This window comes from Colossoma macropomum, unplaced genomic scaffold, assembly GCF_904425465.1.
Source record: "Colossoma macropomum unplaced genomic scaffold, Colossoma_macropomum, whole genome shotgun sequence".
Classification (NCBI taxonomy): Eukaryota; Metazoa; Chordata; class Actinopteri; order Characiformes; family Serrasalmidae; genus Colossoma; species Colossoma macropomum.
Genome location: NW_023494798.1, coordinates 22659373 through 22676773, shown reverse-complemented (window position 1 = coordinate 22676773; position 17401 = coordinate 22659373). Strand labels below are relative to the sequence as shown.

General features: G+C 38.9%; 1 protein-coding gene across 1 annotated transcript; it reads right to left on the bottom strand.

The window, feature by feature from the left end:
* Nucleotides 1-4295: 4295 nt before the first annotated feature.
* On the bottom strand, nt 4296-6685 carry LOC118817700 (regulator of G-protein signaling 9-binding protein). Its single transcript, XM_036584551.1, has one exon. The coding sequence runs from the start codon at nt 5983-5985 to the stop codon at nt 5257-5259; it is 729 nt and encodes a 242-aa protein (XP_036440444.1). The 5' UTR covers nt 5986-6685; the 3' UTR covers nt 4296-5256.
* Nucleotides 6686-17401: the final 10716 nt, after the last annotated feature.

Sequence of the window (17401 nt, the reverse complement as noted above, 5' to 3'; positions counted from 1 at the left end):
TTTAGTGTTTGCCGTTGCAGTGAGTGGAAATGACATTACCTGTGGGGAAAAATGTATTCTGTGGGTAAAATATTTCAGTCAAAGCCACTGCAGAGAAAATCTGACATGATTTTATTTTTTTGAAATCCACTTTTCACATTTATGTGATTTTATATAACAAAATTCAGATTTGCTGTTTTTTTACTTTTTAAACTTTACACATTTGAATTCAAACTCCCTCGAGTGGCTGTGTTTGTAAAAGCGCAATGACATGTTAATATTTGTAGCACTTTACTAAAACATTGGAAAAAATACTCATGGAAATGTCTGAAAGGACACCTATCGTTTTCCCCCTGAGGTACACTTTTGACATTGTGTGTGTTTATATAGAAAAATGAATTAAATTAATTAGTCAATTTAATTAATTACATGGTCATTTTCCTTAAACAGGCTGTTTTTGTCACTGTGCCTTTAAGACAGATATATGTATATTACCTCTAAACTGATTGGATGCCCTGTACTGTGCCCATTTCAAAAAGCTCTGACTTCTGAAACGCTCTTTATAACTTCAGTGTGAGTAGATGGAGCGAAACTGCTGTAGACAGAATTGACTTTCATATATGTAAGTTCCCTTATGTGTAAAGGGGAGTGAACAGCATGTTTTGAAACTTTAACAATGTTTACATACTACATCTTACACTTTTTTATTTCAAGAAAGTAAGAAAAAATCAGTTTTTCCCAGGATATGAGACCTCTAATGCATGCTAGTAATGGATATAATGTGTGCAGAGGCACACCTCATACACTTACTAGTATTTTAGTGAAAGGGGGTGTGTTAGTCTTTCTCACCTGTAGGGTGAGCTATAGAGCTGTGTTATTGCATGCTGTATTAGCTCTGTGAGTGACTGTAGAATGAAAAGCTGGGCATCTGGATGTCTGATTTTTTTGTTTTACCACAAGCCATTTTATTTTTATCCCTCCAATCTATAAATGTTTTGATTAATTGCATGATTTTGAATATGAATGGTTTCCCATGTCCTTCTGTATTTTGGTCTACTCCACCTTGAAAAAGCAATAGTAAGGTTGTCCACAGGTGGTAAGATGAGGGGTATTTTACAGGGGCATAAACTCTAATGTTTATAATAGTTGGCATAACTTCTTAACTTCATTGAATCCTATCTTAAGAGTAGAAACTGGGAAATCTGTGTATATAATGCCTATGATGCCTATGAAGATCTCAGGATGATGTACCAGACCACATAATAACTAAACTAAGCCTATGTGAGAACTAAAAAAGCGCCACCACGAAGAGACAGTAAAACTGCTCCAACTGTTTTTGTTGTTAGTCAGACATAGTTAATGCTGGCTACCTGTTAGATGTGTCCCTTGGCCTTTAAATGTCATTGATTTTCTTACCCTGCTGCCTGTTCTGGGGTGCCACTTAACAAGCATTCATTATAAACTCATGAGTCAGAGCCACAGCAGGGAGACTAATTAACTAAACTTTAAGCCACAATCAAAAATCCCTGCAACTGCTTAGGCCAGTTTTTTCTCCACATCACCAACAAAGGCTTTCAATAACAATACACCCACCGCATTATGTAATGTAGCATTTGCTGAGGCACTGATTCAGCACTTCATTATAGGGACTGTTTGTGACCACATGTATATGACATGCTGAGTGCTGTCTGATCTTGTGTTGTGGATGGAAGGTGTGGCCTTTTTCTTCTGTTTCAGGGGCAGATGATTTCTGTCAGAATAAGTCAAATTTGCATCCTAAGCAGTACAAGTTTCTTTCCATTCCACACTAGCCTATAGTTTCACCCCTTTATTTTAGCTTAAAGGCCACTGTGATAAGGTTAAGGGCCAGTAAATAGGACCAACATTAAATACACATTTAAATGGGAATACCACTGATTTTTCAAAAGCTCTGAATAATAACAAAACAGTCATTCAGAGTGTTTTGATGTGAAATGAGAAACTTACTGACTCTTTACATTAGTGGCGATAGGAATCAGGGGTTGAGAAGTTAACAATGTAAAAATAGCCATTTTGTTGCTATCCAAAATGACCACTGAACCTGAATGTGTCCTCCGAGTTTTTGTATGTAATGCTAAAAATGGTAAAACAGTGGTAAATCTGGGAAAAATATTTTTTTAACTACCGTTTTGCCATAGAACACTCTGCATGTACCTACACCAAGCTTCAATTTTTTATTACAATTTAGGCCAAAAACTTATCTAAAACTATCATAAAACAATGGATGAGGCATCATGCAATGTATTTATTACCATTTCATGTGATAGCTTTCTGTGAAGGAGCTTTTAGAGGCTGATTCCTGTCACCACCACTGTGAAAAATTCTGACTTGGTAAGTTTCTCTAAAATGGCACATTTCATCAAACCACTCTGAATGACTTTACTTACACTTAAAGGTTTAATAAATTTAGTTATGCAGAACATTTAAAAATAGGTGGAATTTCCATTAAAATAGATGAACACAAAATATATTGCTGTTGTTGGAAGAAAACCTCGTATCTCCAAAATGATATCTTTTCAGGAAAAGGAAAAAACCTATTTTACTTTTAATGTAAGTCAAGGGAACCAGACTTTTTCCCCCAAGTCATTTTGGGCTGTTTCTTTTGGTCCACTCTTCATGAAATGTACACACAAGGTAAAGGGCAACGAACATTCTCAAATTATGTCAAAAACTGAAAAACTACAAAAATGGAGATAAAAGGTTTTGTTCTGACAGAGAATTTGACAACAGCAATCCACAAGCTGTCCATGTATTTGCTCAAAATATCTGATTACACAGGGCTCTTTGTAGTATTTTACTTAGCATATTCTGTTTGTCTTTTTTTGTCTTACTGCTGAGCAAGCACTCCTTGTCCTGAAGCAGCGAGACCAAGTTTTACTTGGTGAGAATTCTGATTAGTCTTTGATGCTTGAATCACATTTTGCTTTTGCTGGTGGATGAGATATGTGCTTGATGGTGTAACCATGGTGATCACTCACCCGCTCAGTAAACTCACTGTGAGTGCACTCGGGAAATTCACTCTTATCTGCTATTAAAGTGCTCTTAGCAGAACAGAGCAAAGCACAGAGTGTTAAGATTTTAAAATGTATGAATGACAGATATATGACAAATAAGTTCTCCTGGAATTGCTTTATCAGTTTGATTGTATTTAACATGTTTAAAGACATGTTCAAGTTGACTGAAAAGTGACAGATAAATTTAGCCAGCTTTCTTTAAAGACTGCTACTTGATGTAAACAATTTGGATTAATTCAACAATCCTAATCTTCCAGCCAGAGCACTAGAAATAACTGTTCAGTCACATTCATATGGAAATATGATGACAAAAAGAAGACACAGGTTTCTTAAAACAGTAAAGCTTCTCGGTAGCCAGTAAGGGGCAGTCGTGGGCTGGAGGTTAGGGAACCAGCCTTGTGAACGGAAGGTCGCCGGTTCGGTTCAGCTGACAGTACATGACTGAAGTGCCCTTGAGCAAGGCACCTAACCCCCAGTTGCTCCCCGGGCGCCGTGGGTAGGGCTGCCCACCGCTCCGGGCAAGTGTGCCCACTGCCCCCTAGTGTGTGTGTTCACTAGTGTGCATGTATGTGGGTGTTTCACTGCACGGATGGGTTAAATGCGGAGGTCTAATTCCTCTGTGTAGGCTAATGGTTCTGAATTCATTCACTGAAGTCAACCAAGTAAAAATTGACTTTTTTTGCCTTGTTAGTTTATGTCCCTGATCATATTAAGCACAATTATATTTATATAATATATATATATATATATATGTATATATATGTATGTATGTAATATTTATATTATACTATTTAAAGGACAAAATTCTTGTTTTCCTGTAATATTCAATCAAAATGTCATTATTTTTGCCCACCTCAAAAATGTCTTCTGATTTTAAGTTACATCACTGTACACTAGCAGGCAGTGAAAATAATATTAACCAATAAAATCACACCCCCCCCCCACCACCACCCGCATATTTTATTAAGCAAAACACTAAGCCAGCTAGAGACCTGTTCTGATACTGTTTCATTCTGAAATACACCCCAGCACTGCAGCAAAATGCGTTGACTTCTGATTCACGTTGACTTTAAAGAAAATGTATGCTTGCAACAAATTTATGTTATTTAATACAACAGTTTTCATATTTGTTTAGAATGTTTAACTCTGTGTTTCTCTAAACCAGCGTAGCCAATAAACACATGTGCAGTGTTAAAGAAAACAACACTGTACATTTAAATTAGTCTCGAGGTAGGTCTATTATATTGTCAAACAAGACACCAATGTTGTTCACATTATTTATTGTAATAAATATATTCAATTGTATGTACACTATTTCAACATGAGTGCATATGTACAAATTAACTATACATCTGTTGCCAGGTATGCACAGATACACCTAAATGCCACAGTGCACGATCTAAGGGGCCTTTTGAAGAACTGAAACACTAAGGAACTGTGTGCAGTCCAAAGCTTGGACACAATCACTGGTCTGAAATACTGACTGCAGTGAAATACCTGAAATACTGGTTCCAATGAAGACATGTAACACTGTTCTCCTGTTAATGCAGTGGGTTGCTGTGCATTTGTTGAGCTAGAAGCATTGAAGTGTGCCTAAAGGTTTGTGAGATTCAGGCCTGTACCTGATCACATTCAGGCTCCATGGGCCTAAAGAGAAGTCAGTTGGGCCTGCCAGTGCATTTCTGTTACATTCTTAAGCTAGCCTGTCTCTGTGAGGGGGCGTCCATAAGGCCGCAGGCTAACAAGGGAGTTTTTTAGTCTACAGCTTAACACGCGTTTTCTCAAAGTTTTCTCAACAATCCTCAAGAACCCTGATTAGTGCTAATATTTCTCAAAGACAGTTGGGATCATGGTTCGAAAGGCCAGGACTCGCCCTGCTCAGCCCGATTCTGGTGTTATTTCAGCCACTACACGATTCAGCTTGCCATTCTCTTGATCCACTATTTCCTCACAGGGAGAAAAAGCCTCCTGTAACCTACTAATACTGCATTATAAAATCACCAGCCTGATGGGCTGGGTGCTCATATCCACAACGGCAGTCGATTTAGTGTGCCTTGCTCTGTCTCTCCCCTTCATTAAACAGTGCTAACGTGTAGGCTAGTGCAGTCTGAGCTTCAGTCTGAGCCCCAAACACCCAGAAAGGGTGAGCTGGGAGGCTGTAGGTAAAACACAGACGGCCACAGTGCTGGAAGAGGTCCCACTTTTTGAGTACATAAGCCTAATTTCAAAGGTTGATCACTAAGTACCCTAGGATGCCGGCTATGAGTAAAACGGCGGTGAAAATGATCCCGGCGAAGACTTTCATGAGGCCCGCTTCGCCCTCTCCACCCTCTTTGGGCTCCTCCTCGCACACGGAGATGACCCCCACCGACGAGTTGCCCACGCTGACGGTAGACTTGAGCTCTGCGCCCGCCTCCTGCTTGGCCTCCACGGCCCACGGCGCCACCTGCACCTTCATCTCCATCTCCTCCATCATCTGGTCCACCTGGGCGATCTCGGTCTCCAGGTCCTTGAGGTCAGCCGTGTCGATGCTGGTGTCCGCCTCGTACTTCATGTTCTGCACGCTCATGGCGCGCGCCGCCACCGTCGTGGTGCTGCCCGTCATGCCCGTCTGGATGAAGTGGCGTGTGGGCACCTTGAGCGGGAAACTCTGCCCGATCTCCAGGGACCTCTTCATGTCCACCTCCAGGATCTCCATGCTGCTGGTGAAGAGCACCCACAGGCGCTCGTACTCGGCCCGGTCGTCGTTGCTGATGCTCTTGTCTTTGAGCAGCGCGGTCAGCTTGGTCCGGTTGGCCACGGCCAGCTCCTGCGCCTTCTTGCGGGTCTTTTTGAGCTCCTCGCGCAGGTTCTGCGAGTCCGACGTGCTGCCCAGAGCCGAGACCAGGTGCCTGTAACAGGCGGTCACTTTGTTCAGCGCGTCCAGCATTGTTTTACACTCGTCTTTGCCCATGTCTGCCCCCCAGTCGACGCTTCCCTTCTCACGAAGGAAAAGAAAGAAGCCCGGCTGTTGTAGAAACGGTGCAGAAAATAATAATAAAAACAAATATGGTGCGTTGTTGTGCCTTGGCACGCTCGCCCTTTAGTTTTCACAGGAGCCGAGCAGCCATACAAATCCACTCTGCTCTCACAGCAAATTCCTCTCCAGCCATGTTCCCTGCTTCTGACGGAGAGCAGTCAGGCTTAACAATAAATGGATCTGTAAACAGCTTTACTTTTGCCCTCGGAGATTAGTCTTCGTCAGTAACCCGAACAGTAGGCGGGTTGAGCATCAATTTAAAACCATGTTCTTTCCCCCCACAGCTCCGCCGCTACATCAGATGGTAATCCATGAAAACGAAGGCAAATGACGGGAGTCAAGCGTTTACCCAAAACTCACAAATACGACCACATCGTTTGAGCGACTAATCCTTCCAGAAGAGACGCAATTTGGCCCTCAGTGAAACTCGTTCGTCGCTGAGAGAAATGATGCTGATTTGCCCCTCCAGAAAATCCTTTCGTTAGAATGAACCGTCCACGGTGGAGTGTTTTAATCCGTCCTCCTCGGCTTCTGTCGTGATGATGCTGAGATATTTTGTTTTTGTTTTTCCTTTCTTTTTTCATGAGAGCGGCATCCACCACAGATTCGTTGTCGTTTAAATACCACTAGTAGCCCAGTGTGGTCACATGAGCGCGCATCAGCGATACAGCCAGTCAGCGCCTGGGTCACGAGGAGAGCGAGGAGCTCAGCACAACACAGCGCTGCGATTGGCTGGACCGCACCATTATATTTGAATATCAGGAGCGATTGGTTCAACCCTCCTATCAATCAAGCGCATCAAATCCGTGACTTTTGTGGAGAGTGGATTTAAAAGCAATTTCAGAAAAAGGAAACATTACTTTAAACTTTAAAGATTTTTTTCAGGAGTTTTGAAAGTTGACAGATTGTAAACGCATCCCTTTGGTTTGCATTTTGAGCTGTTCGTCGCAATATTGACAGAATTTGCCAAGAGTTTTTTTTTTTTGACCACCTAACCCGGCAAATCCATCAGTTAAAGGGGAATTCCACTGATTTTTCAAAATTTTTGCATAATTCTATTACTGAGACATAGACAAAGTCATTCAAAGTTGTTTAAGTGAAGTGGTCCATTGTAGAGAAACTTACTGACTGATTTCTTGACAGTGCCGGTGATAGGAACCAGGGGTCGCAATGTCTACAACACAGACATAGCAGTTTTATTTGCTATTTAAAACAACTAGTGAACTTATACTTGTGAAAGAGTATCCATGTCTTTGTAGTGTTGATAATGGTAAAATAGTGGTGAATATGTTTTCTTTGAGGAGTGTTTTGCCTGCATGTACCCTTCCGCCTTCAAGGTATCCTTTCTAAATATACAGTGTAGGCCAAAATATCACCTAAAACTACCATAAAACAATATATCAATATATATGTGAGGGAGCTTTCAGAGAAACTAAATTCTTCAGACGTCTTGATACCATCACCACCACTGTCAGCAATTTTAAATTGTTAAGTCTCTCTACAACAGCATTTCACATCAAACCACTCTGAATATTTTGTTTTAATTCATCTTAATGAAGTACTTTAACAGAAAATGTTGAAAAATTAAATTCCCCTTTATGGAAGTATTTCGCAGTCCAGCTTCATCGTTTAGAGTTTCTTAGTATCCATTACTATCCTTCTACTCAAGTAAGATATCACGGCAATGCATTTTAGTGTTTTGATGGTCCTAACACCCACTCAAGCTCTTAACGCTCTGGGTACTCTGGGTGGAATTTAGATCAGGATTATGTCAGGGACAGACATTTTGAAGCCACACCAACGTAGCTTTTTAAGAAAACCTTGTTTTCACTGAACCACTGTCCCCTTATTGGGGATTTCATGTCCCACAATTTTATCTGTTTAACATTTATAATATTTGGATCATTTAGTCATTATTTTTTGCCTTCTTCAAGGGTGCTGGAGCAGACGTCTCTCAGTGTATTTTAATTCTGCGCATTAACTGTAGCTGATAAAGTTAGCCCAGCTAATGTGTTCATGTGTGTTTGAGACTGAATTATGTGTGTCATCTGGAAAGGGTACTGTAGACCCTCATAATTTTGTTTTAACTTATGGGTCCGCTGTGTGGCATCCCAAATTACTTCTGGGTACAATATGTGGACATTGAGTTTGCTTCCAACTGTAATTCCTTATCACCAGATGGCCTGTTTCAGCTCCAGTTACACAGGTGCATGTTAAAGGGGAAATAAACTGATTTTTAAGAATTTTCTGCATAATTCAGTCGTTGAGATGTGTACAAAGTCATTCAGAGTGGCTTGAAGTGAAATGTTGTATCATAGAGAAACTTACTGACTCGTATATCTTTACAGTGGTGGCGATAAGAACCACGGGTTGCAATGTCACACTAATATAGCCACTTTATATAATGTCGATAATGGTAAAATAGTTGTAAATCTAAAAAAAATCTATTTTACTTTATATCCCTCCGCACATACTTGTATGCCATTAATGTGTTTAACATCAATCCACATTGAATTACTTTATTTACGTCTTTATGATTTATTATGCAGAAGTTCTGGAAAATCGGTGGAATATATTGTAGAACCCAAAAAAGCTAATAAGGCAAATAACAAATGAAGGTTGATGGTTGGTTTTTTATGATATTATGAATAATATTAACAGGTTTCTTGCTTTTGTAGAACATTTCTTTATATTACCTCTCAAATACACTAATAAGGGGAGTGGACCATTAGCTGGTATCGCACTAATGGACAGAGGAAGAGGGAAATAAGGCCATGCTTACTGCTCAGATAGCAGCAGGGCCTATTATGCTCTCTTAAACTCTTGGCCACGGATGGCTCTGGAGTGTAATGTTCTTGACTGTCGAAGCCAATCTTGTTACCTGAACAACAATGAGAATACATTTCACGCACTGAAGACAAGACTTGCGAGCAAAATGCCCCTCTACAAGGCTTGCAGAGCAGTGTCTGAAACCCAGCATCGCATCATGCCTCTGAGTCAAAGTTGACAGAAAAACGGTGATGGCAAAGCATTTATTACAAAGTACTAAACTAATTTATATTAATCTGTCAAACTAGTTTTGGTTTTCTGAAAAGCAGTGTTCATGTATAAAAAGGACTGTGATTCCTATGTGGCAAAACCCAACACTGATGTAAACATCTCCAACTCTTTTACCATCACAGTTATTGTTTAATTTCATACCCAAAGTACTGGAGTATGGAGATAAACCAATGAAGATGGTGTTGCTGTCCAGTTACTTGTGTACTGTAGTATGAAGCTGTATGAATATATTTTATTTATTTATGTATTTTAGTCATGATTAAGTCTAGGGCCCTGGGTATGTGTTCTGCTTTGCTGATTTTTGACTAGATGTGGAGCTGTGTCAGTCTTACAGACACAATTGCAAGATGGATCATTTTGTTTAAAAATCTCCATAGACCTTAATTACTGGAAAAAACTCGAATGGGTTTAGGTGAATGGATTCAAATGACAAGGTGTGGTGGTGGGTAGTTACAAGCTGTTCTAACTGTGCATACTTTTTTAGCACAGGTAAAACCCATTATCAGCTATCTAGCATCTTATTCTGTAATTAGAATGCCTTTTTTGTTTATATTGACAACAATAAAGTCCAGGGCTGTTTGAAACTGGCAGTGGGTCCAGACTTCCATTTCTCATTCTAGCAGCTTAAGCGTAACCCAGCCTATTGCACTGTAAATAAATGTAGTCACTGCATAGTAGCATTGCTTTTCATGTAGTTGCTGAACAATTGCATTGCTGTCCATGTAATAACTGAATAATAGCATTGCTTTCCATGTAGTTTTTTTTTTCCCTCTTGCATCCCCCTCAGATCAAGGACTGGTTTTTAAGACACCACACTCTATCCTTGGCATTAACTGCCTCTGTCACACAGATCAGTTTAAACCGTGTTTTATATTTATAGTTCTCATAGAAGTGTTAGTGTTTTTAAGTTTATGAGGAAACACTGCTACTGTTCCTCTCCTAATGAGCTTAGTGTTGCACACTTCTCTGTTATACAATTAAAGTCATGGTGACTCAGAGCCAACAGATGCTGGGTAACCCTGAAGGTTTCCTGCATAGGAGAAAAAGCACCACATTAACCTGCTGCGCGCATGCATAACAAGATGCCATCCAAACTATTGCCCCATGGAGAGAAAAACAGCATGTCCCTGCAGGCCTCTCCCTGAGCCAGTTTCCTAACCATATTTGCCAGCTGTGCCACCCCACCAGCATGCCCTCCCTAGACCTAAACAGATTTAGATGACTATAGAGTACACTATAATTCTGATTCTGTTGTGCTGCTTAAAAGCCATGCAAAACAGTGCGTAATCATGCTACATATACAATGAATATGACAATGTAGCATGTAAAAAAGTAATGGTAAAATCAGTGCAGGCCTAGTAGTAACAAAATATATATACAACATATATATATACAACATATATATGGTCACAAAATCGCATTCTGCTGCTATTGTGGTCTTGCATGTTTCACAATACAAAGAGTTGACACTATTTCAAGACTTTACATCAGCTTTCAGTCTCTCTACATATGCCCATGTTTATTTGCAAGTCAAATAAATAATGCAGTACATCATTTTAAGGTTTAAATATTCTCCCTTATGGTTAAGGTTAGAAGGATGGGTTTAACACTAGCTTTTATTAAATAACATTAAACAAAAGCCAATGAAATCAGTTCAGCATAATTCCTGAAATTGGTTGTCAAAGTAATTTTTACGAACACACAGTTAACAGCCTATAAAATAATACCCAGCATGCACTAGGCAAATACATCATATAACCATTGAGAATCTCTGTGGTGTCAACCAATCCCAACTGCTAGTGTTGTTTATTTAGTGGCGATGGTATTTAGATGTTGTGAAGAAAAACTCCGCCGATACTGAGTTGCTAGCAAACTATTTATTACATAGTAAAACAGCATCATATCAAGCACTATAGAGCACCTGGGAGAGGATCCGTGCCAATTCTAAATGTCCTCCCCCGAACAGACTGACCAACAGCATATATATATGGTTCCTGTTGTTGAAACAGGAGACAGAGCATATGGTTCTTTTTAACATGATCTCATCCATTTGGACCTGAGAGACCAAGGGCCCTCAACTCACATTCCTAGCCCCTGCACAAACAGAGCACACAGGGAACTCCTAGATACTTGGAACTTCAGACATCAGCTTATACTCCATGTTAAGAGTGTTGTTGCCTTCTTTTATAAAACTACTTTTCCAAATACACCTCACTAGCCAATCTATAGGCTAATAAATACGACCAAGCTAGCATTACTGTAACTCTTACCTCGATTGTCGAACACAATTGCTATTAAAACAGCAATTGTATCTTTATTTAGTCATTTCTGCCATTTGAGTAATCCATTCTTTCAACTGTAATGATGATTTGAAGACAGGTATTACAAGTCTATGGCCTGTGGCCTGCAGTAAGATATTTGGCTTCCTAGCAGTAACATTAGCTTTCTGCCTTCCTTCTACCTTCACCTGCTAAAAAAAGTTCCTCTCACCTTCAAGATACATCATCTAAATGGAGTTTCCTAGTCTTTAAACTGGACAGTCTCACTCAATGGACACCTGTGGCACTGCCATAGTATGCAAATAAGCATGTTTACAACAGATGTAGTTGATCTAATGTTGTAGTAGATGTAATGTTGATCATATTCTTTTCATATATGGCCATTATAATTCAGTTTCTCACTCTCCTAACTACATAAACTTCATAGTAAATCCTGAATGTTATGTCTTAAGATGAAACTGAAAAATAAGCCTGAGATTCAAAGAGTGTGCGCTAATGTAATTTGTGATTTTACGGAATTCTTGTTATGTCTATGGAATTAGATTTGTTCCAAATGAAAGCCTCAGATATGGCTTACTGTTGGATGTGTGGGAACAGGAAGGCTCGAAGGAGGCACCTTGGGATACCTAAACATTTACACAGGCTGACATATTAATGAGAGGACAGGCCAGGAAAAGCCTACTGTTCAGTATGTTTGCTCTGGCATCTGTATGGAAGCTTAGTCATTTAAACAGTAAGGGGAAATCACAAAGGGGCAAAGGCTGGAAGAATGTGTGAAGTGTAAAAAGCTAATGAAGTGTAAAGTTGCTTGAACGAAAGGGTCACTCATCCAGTCGACAGGATGATCTGCACATGTCGTAATCCAGATTAAGAGGTTACTAAGGGATCTGGGATTAGCACTATAATGCTCTCTAATGCCCCTTTTAATGGAAGCAATCCATCTTCTCATGCAAAATGCAAGAAATGATTTCTGTGCCCACCAAAGAAATTTGCACTTACATACTACTGATACACTCTCAGATTCAAATACAGTACTGCACAAAAATCAGAGACCACTGTTTCCTTTATTTTATTTCCAGTCAAAACAGCCATTGAATACAAGCTATTCTTTTATCAGTATCAAGAAAAGGAAGGTCACAATAAATATCAAATAAATCAGTAGTTCATTTGTCCACTCTTTACTTTGGTGTGCCCTACTGCTACTTCAATTCTTCCATCATTTTAACTTTACAGCTGTGTCCTCTCAACAAAAGCTGTTACCAAATGCATCACTAAAAACAACTAAAAACAAACAACTACTTGAACACACCTCACCTCCCTCGCAAATTTCTTTCTTATGTGCATCTTAATGGCTTAAAGAGATATGTCTAATTTATTTTGGAGGTTAGATAACATAATATAAAATATAAAATAATATAAATATAAAATAATCCACTGGCATAGGGAAGGGGAAAGTCAAAGAAAATGAAGATGCAAGCGTTTCTAAAACTGGAGTTTTGGAAATAAACAGTACTTAAAGCATTCATCTTTGAGAGAGAGGAGAAGCTCCAGCTCCAATTTTTCTTCATGCCTGAAAGACTCCACAGGTGTTCTGTCCATCCTCCCACTGTGAGACAGCAATAATATTGTAACAATTTTGGATAAAAAGAGTTTTTGAAAAGTATAATAGCTGATGTTACTGGAAAACACATTTTTATTTCTCTAATTAAGGTGGTATTGATTATAATATAGCATTGATATTTCACGTATAAAGTTTACTCACAACAAATGACATCACAAAAAAATTAAAATTTTTGAAAGCAGTCTATAACACATTTTTTTCTTAATGCTGAAAAAAACTTTTGACTGGAAATGAAATAAATGAAGGGTGTTTTTTGTATAGTACTGTAAATTGGCCAAAACTCCAGTTTGCAGCCTCTTGTTTGGTTCATTTATGGTCTCTTATAAATTGGTGTGAAAGTAGCTCTGATTCAACGTCCCTGTTAATTATCAAAGGAGAAAGTAGTCATTTAAGCATAGGATATGGAGAAAAGATGTTACAGTCTGCACTAGCTGAGAGTAAAGAATGGGAAGAAGGAAGCTTGTCTTCTCTGCTGAATTATTTATTTACTCTCACCGCTCCAGAGATTCAGGCACAGTGGTTCCTGGTAAGTCTACACGCAATGGTAGAGCTGGGGTGAGCAGTAAGTCAAGGCTCCACAGTGCTATCTTAACTGAGGCTGACCCTGACCAGATTCTGCAAACTCACTGCAAAGCAGAACATGTCTACTGCTGGTGCTCACTGTGTCTATATGACCTTTCCTACAGCTGCATTATTCCCACTTTTCAGAAAGTGATTTTTCTATAATCTCTACATTTATGCATCGTTAGATGTTTCTATCTACAAGGCCTTCTAAGAAGTTAAATGGCAACCTGTATTTAGCAACAACCCGGCGATGTGCCCTGTTCCACCAAAGTGATGATGTCACAGCCAATCCTGTCCCTTTTTTCTTTAAATAAGCCCCCTCTTTGGGATTAGGAGCTTTCCCTGCTAAACACAGATCATCCTAAAGGAGCCATGGCATCTGCTGGTGCTGCTTTTAGCAGTAATCCAATCACGTCTTCACTCACTGCAAGCAGAGAACTTAGGGTGAGAGTGAAAAGCTCAGGACCTCCTCCCTCTTCCCATTCACTCCATCCCACGCTCCACTTCACAAAAAAGCCGCAGTTTTAGCCTGCGAGGTGTCGGTCACATGACAAGAGAAAGGCAGCTGCAGAGAGACTATAGTGGACTCCCAAAAGCTCAATTCGGAATACGCTGTCCCTTAGTTTTATGTGCTAAAACTTAAGAGTGAGGTACATGTGATTAAAAGAGCAAGACTGACCTTTAGACTTTAGACACTATACAGTTGTATGATTTGCATGACCTCTGCAGCAAACTATTTTTAAAAATAATTTGTTTTGCAATATTATGCACAGTTACTTTACATTTGTTTAACTTGAAAAATACAAAAATAAATAAAATTGTAATAATGGCAAATGTTTAAACACTCTACTGAGTCAGTACTTAATAACATCCCCTTTCACAGATATCACAGCTTGAAAACGCTTTTTGTAGATGCTAGGATTTTTTTTCCATGATACTCTTGGCCCGTCTTGCACACCCCTAAAGCATCCTAGATCCGCCCCCATGCCTAACAGTTGGCAAGGTGTTCTTTTCATCAAATGCTGCTCCTTTTTTCTTCAAACATATCTTTAGTGATTATCTCCAAACAGTTTAATTTTTATTTCATTAGTCCACAACACTTTTTTCCAACACTTGTTTCCAAAATAACTCTGGCTTATCTAGATATTGTTTTTTGCATTCTTCAGATGTTGACTTTTGGTAATAAGGTTGCAGATAAGGTTTTCTTCTGAGGTCTCTACCATGCAGATCACATTTGTGTAAGCAAAGCTGCACAAATATTGGTCTACCAGCTTTTGCATTGACTTGCACCGTTCACCTTAGCTGGCATTTCATAATTACATTTAGGACAGTGGAAATTGTGAGCTGAAAGCACTTTGATACCTTTTTATAGTCTTGCCCTGCTTTGTAGGCATCAATTACGGTCTGGAATTGTCATCAGCTGACAATTCCTAAGGACAGTTCTTGACATGTCAAACCACTCCCAACAAGTCAATTAAGGTCTATCCAGTTAATTAAGATCTGATTCTACAACTGGAAGGGATCCCAAACACATGCCACAATTATATCTTTTAAGCTAATATAAGTAACTTAAAAAGTAAATGTTTTTTTATTTTGTTTGCTGCAGATGTTGTGTTTACTTTTCTCTCCAAAAATTAAGAAAATATGTCATTTGGCTAGGGGTGAGCAAACTTTTGATTACAACTGTCCATGTGATAGTCAATTTGAAGCAATTCAGGATTAAAAGACTGTTAGAGGATAAGAGGCCTATTCTTTCTCTTACTGCCAATGCATCTATCAGCAAAGCTATCCTGGAAAGTCCAGTGAAAGATTTGATTTGTTGCTGGTATGAGAAGGAAAAGAGCAGCTTAGCTGACCAAAGGTCAGTGGATTGTGATTAATCCTCCTTGTATAGTAAGGTCATACAACCTGTGAAGCTCTGTTACAAACTCTGACTTGTAACGGAAGCCTCGAGCTTTGCTTTTGGAATTATGCCACAGTTCATGCACAAGATATTCTCATCCATGCTTAATTGTCATCCATTTTTCTATAAGAAAATTCTGTTGCACAGGAGAATTAATGCTTAAACGCACAGTAGTACCACTTTAAAATGTGAACATTGTTTTTCTAAGTGCAATTAAGCAGTTGTGATGATTGGAACAAGCTGAGAAATTGATCCAGAAAGCACCATGAGGTGGAATGTCACTTTACTCATGTGGTGTCACACAAATTATTCATAAGCAAAGGTAACACACTCATTCATCACATGATATCAGGTTAAAAATGGAAGAAAATATATTAAACTAGCAAATGTTGGAGTCAGTGGGCAATGTCATCTGTTGCCCACTATAGATATATATTATGTATAAATCTTTACATCATGAGGACATTTTATAAGATGTGCTAATTCAAGAGTGAAATCATAAAAAATATTTTTTTCAAAACTTTCTTGTATTCAGTGTCTGTGGTTTACATCCAAATTGGAGTGGAATGCTGTATTATCTCTATAACCAAATATATGGAGTATGTTGACAGCTTGAGCTCTTTAACATTCTCATCACTCTCTGCTCTGAGCCTTTTCTGCAATGACAAATTGTGGAATTAAGTGTATGTTTGCATGATTTTTGGCACATTATGGGTTGCTGGCATTTGCTTGTTTTGGCTCATGGCGTGTTTAAGCTAGCTATTGAGCGTACACTGCCGGGTGTGTTCCATCGAGTGTCCGTCCCAGAGTAATCGAGAGTGGCAGTCTGGGAAACAGAAAGGACTCCTGCTCTGATGCTTCAGCCTTTAATCTGCTTTAGGGGATTGCTAATGCATGTTTTTATAGCAGACAGTTGGAACTAGTGAGAGACTCAAACAGGAGAGGAGAAAATAGTGAGCAACTGCCGGGCTGCGGTTTATCCTGGGTAAATCCTCAGGGTGGCAAGCCGTGCAACAGATCTCCCTTTTGCTTTTTGCCAATCATGTCCTCATGCAGACACATGCCAACACCAACACGAAACCACAGAAAGAAAGATAAGAAAGGTCCATGCAGTAGAAAATCATTTATTAACAGGTTGGGGAATGTTTTTAAAAATATGTTATCATGGTTTTTAGTCAATTTTATTGTGAATTCTAAAGTGTGAACGTTGACACGAGAGAAATTGCATCACTTTCCACGTGTTAAGGTTTTAAATATCCTACATTTGAGGTGATGTTCTATAACGTTAAACTGTCATATAAGAATGGCATGTTATAGACTGTTCTCAGTTCTGTACAACTGCAGTAGAGTTATAGCTTACAGGCTCCACCAAGTGGAAAATAAGGGTATTTAAAACATTGTATATGTTGAGCATTGTATGTTGTACTAACACTTAAACACATTCCCATTGAGAAATGCAAACGTCTGTATTTTGACCCTGTATTTTACACTGATACAAATTTACTAAAACTACAACTGCTACTATAATAATAATGATGATAATAATAATAATAATAATAATAATAATAGTGATCATAATACATTAACATTTTATAATAACAGGCCCTAAAAAATAGAAACTTAATCATTATAAAAAGACCATTGAAGAACAGGATGAAAGGAGGCTAACAAATTATTCAGAGAAACAGATGGACTACAGTTTGTAATTGTAGAACTATAAAGTGCACCTGTATGGTAAGTGAAGCTAATAAGCTAATGAGTGTAGAAACAAGGAGGTGGTAATATTATGGCTGATCAGTTTAGATTTTAGTGCAGGGGTGTCAAACTCAATCACTACAAGGGCCATATTAAAAAAAAATGCTTGCTTTGATGCTTCATTGCAGTGATTCACATCAGTGATGCTCTGTGTCCTTGTTATATTTT

Coding starts and splice junctions, on each gene's coding strand:
- LOC118817700 (XM_036584551.1), bottom strand. CDS start 5,985: ATGGGCAAAGACGAGTGTAAAACAATGCTGGACGCGCTGAACAAAGTG.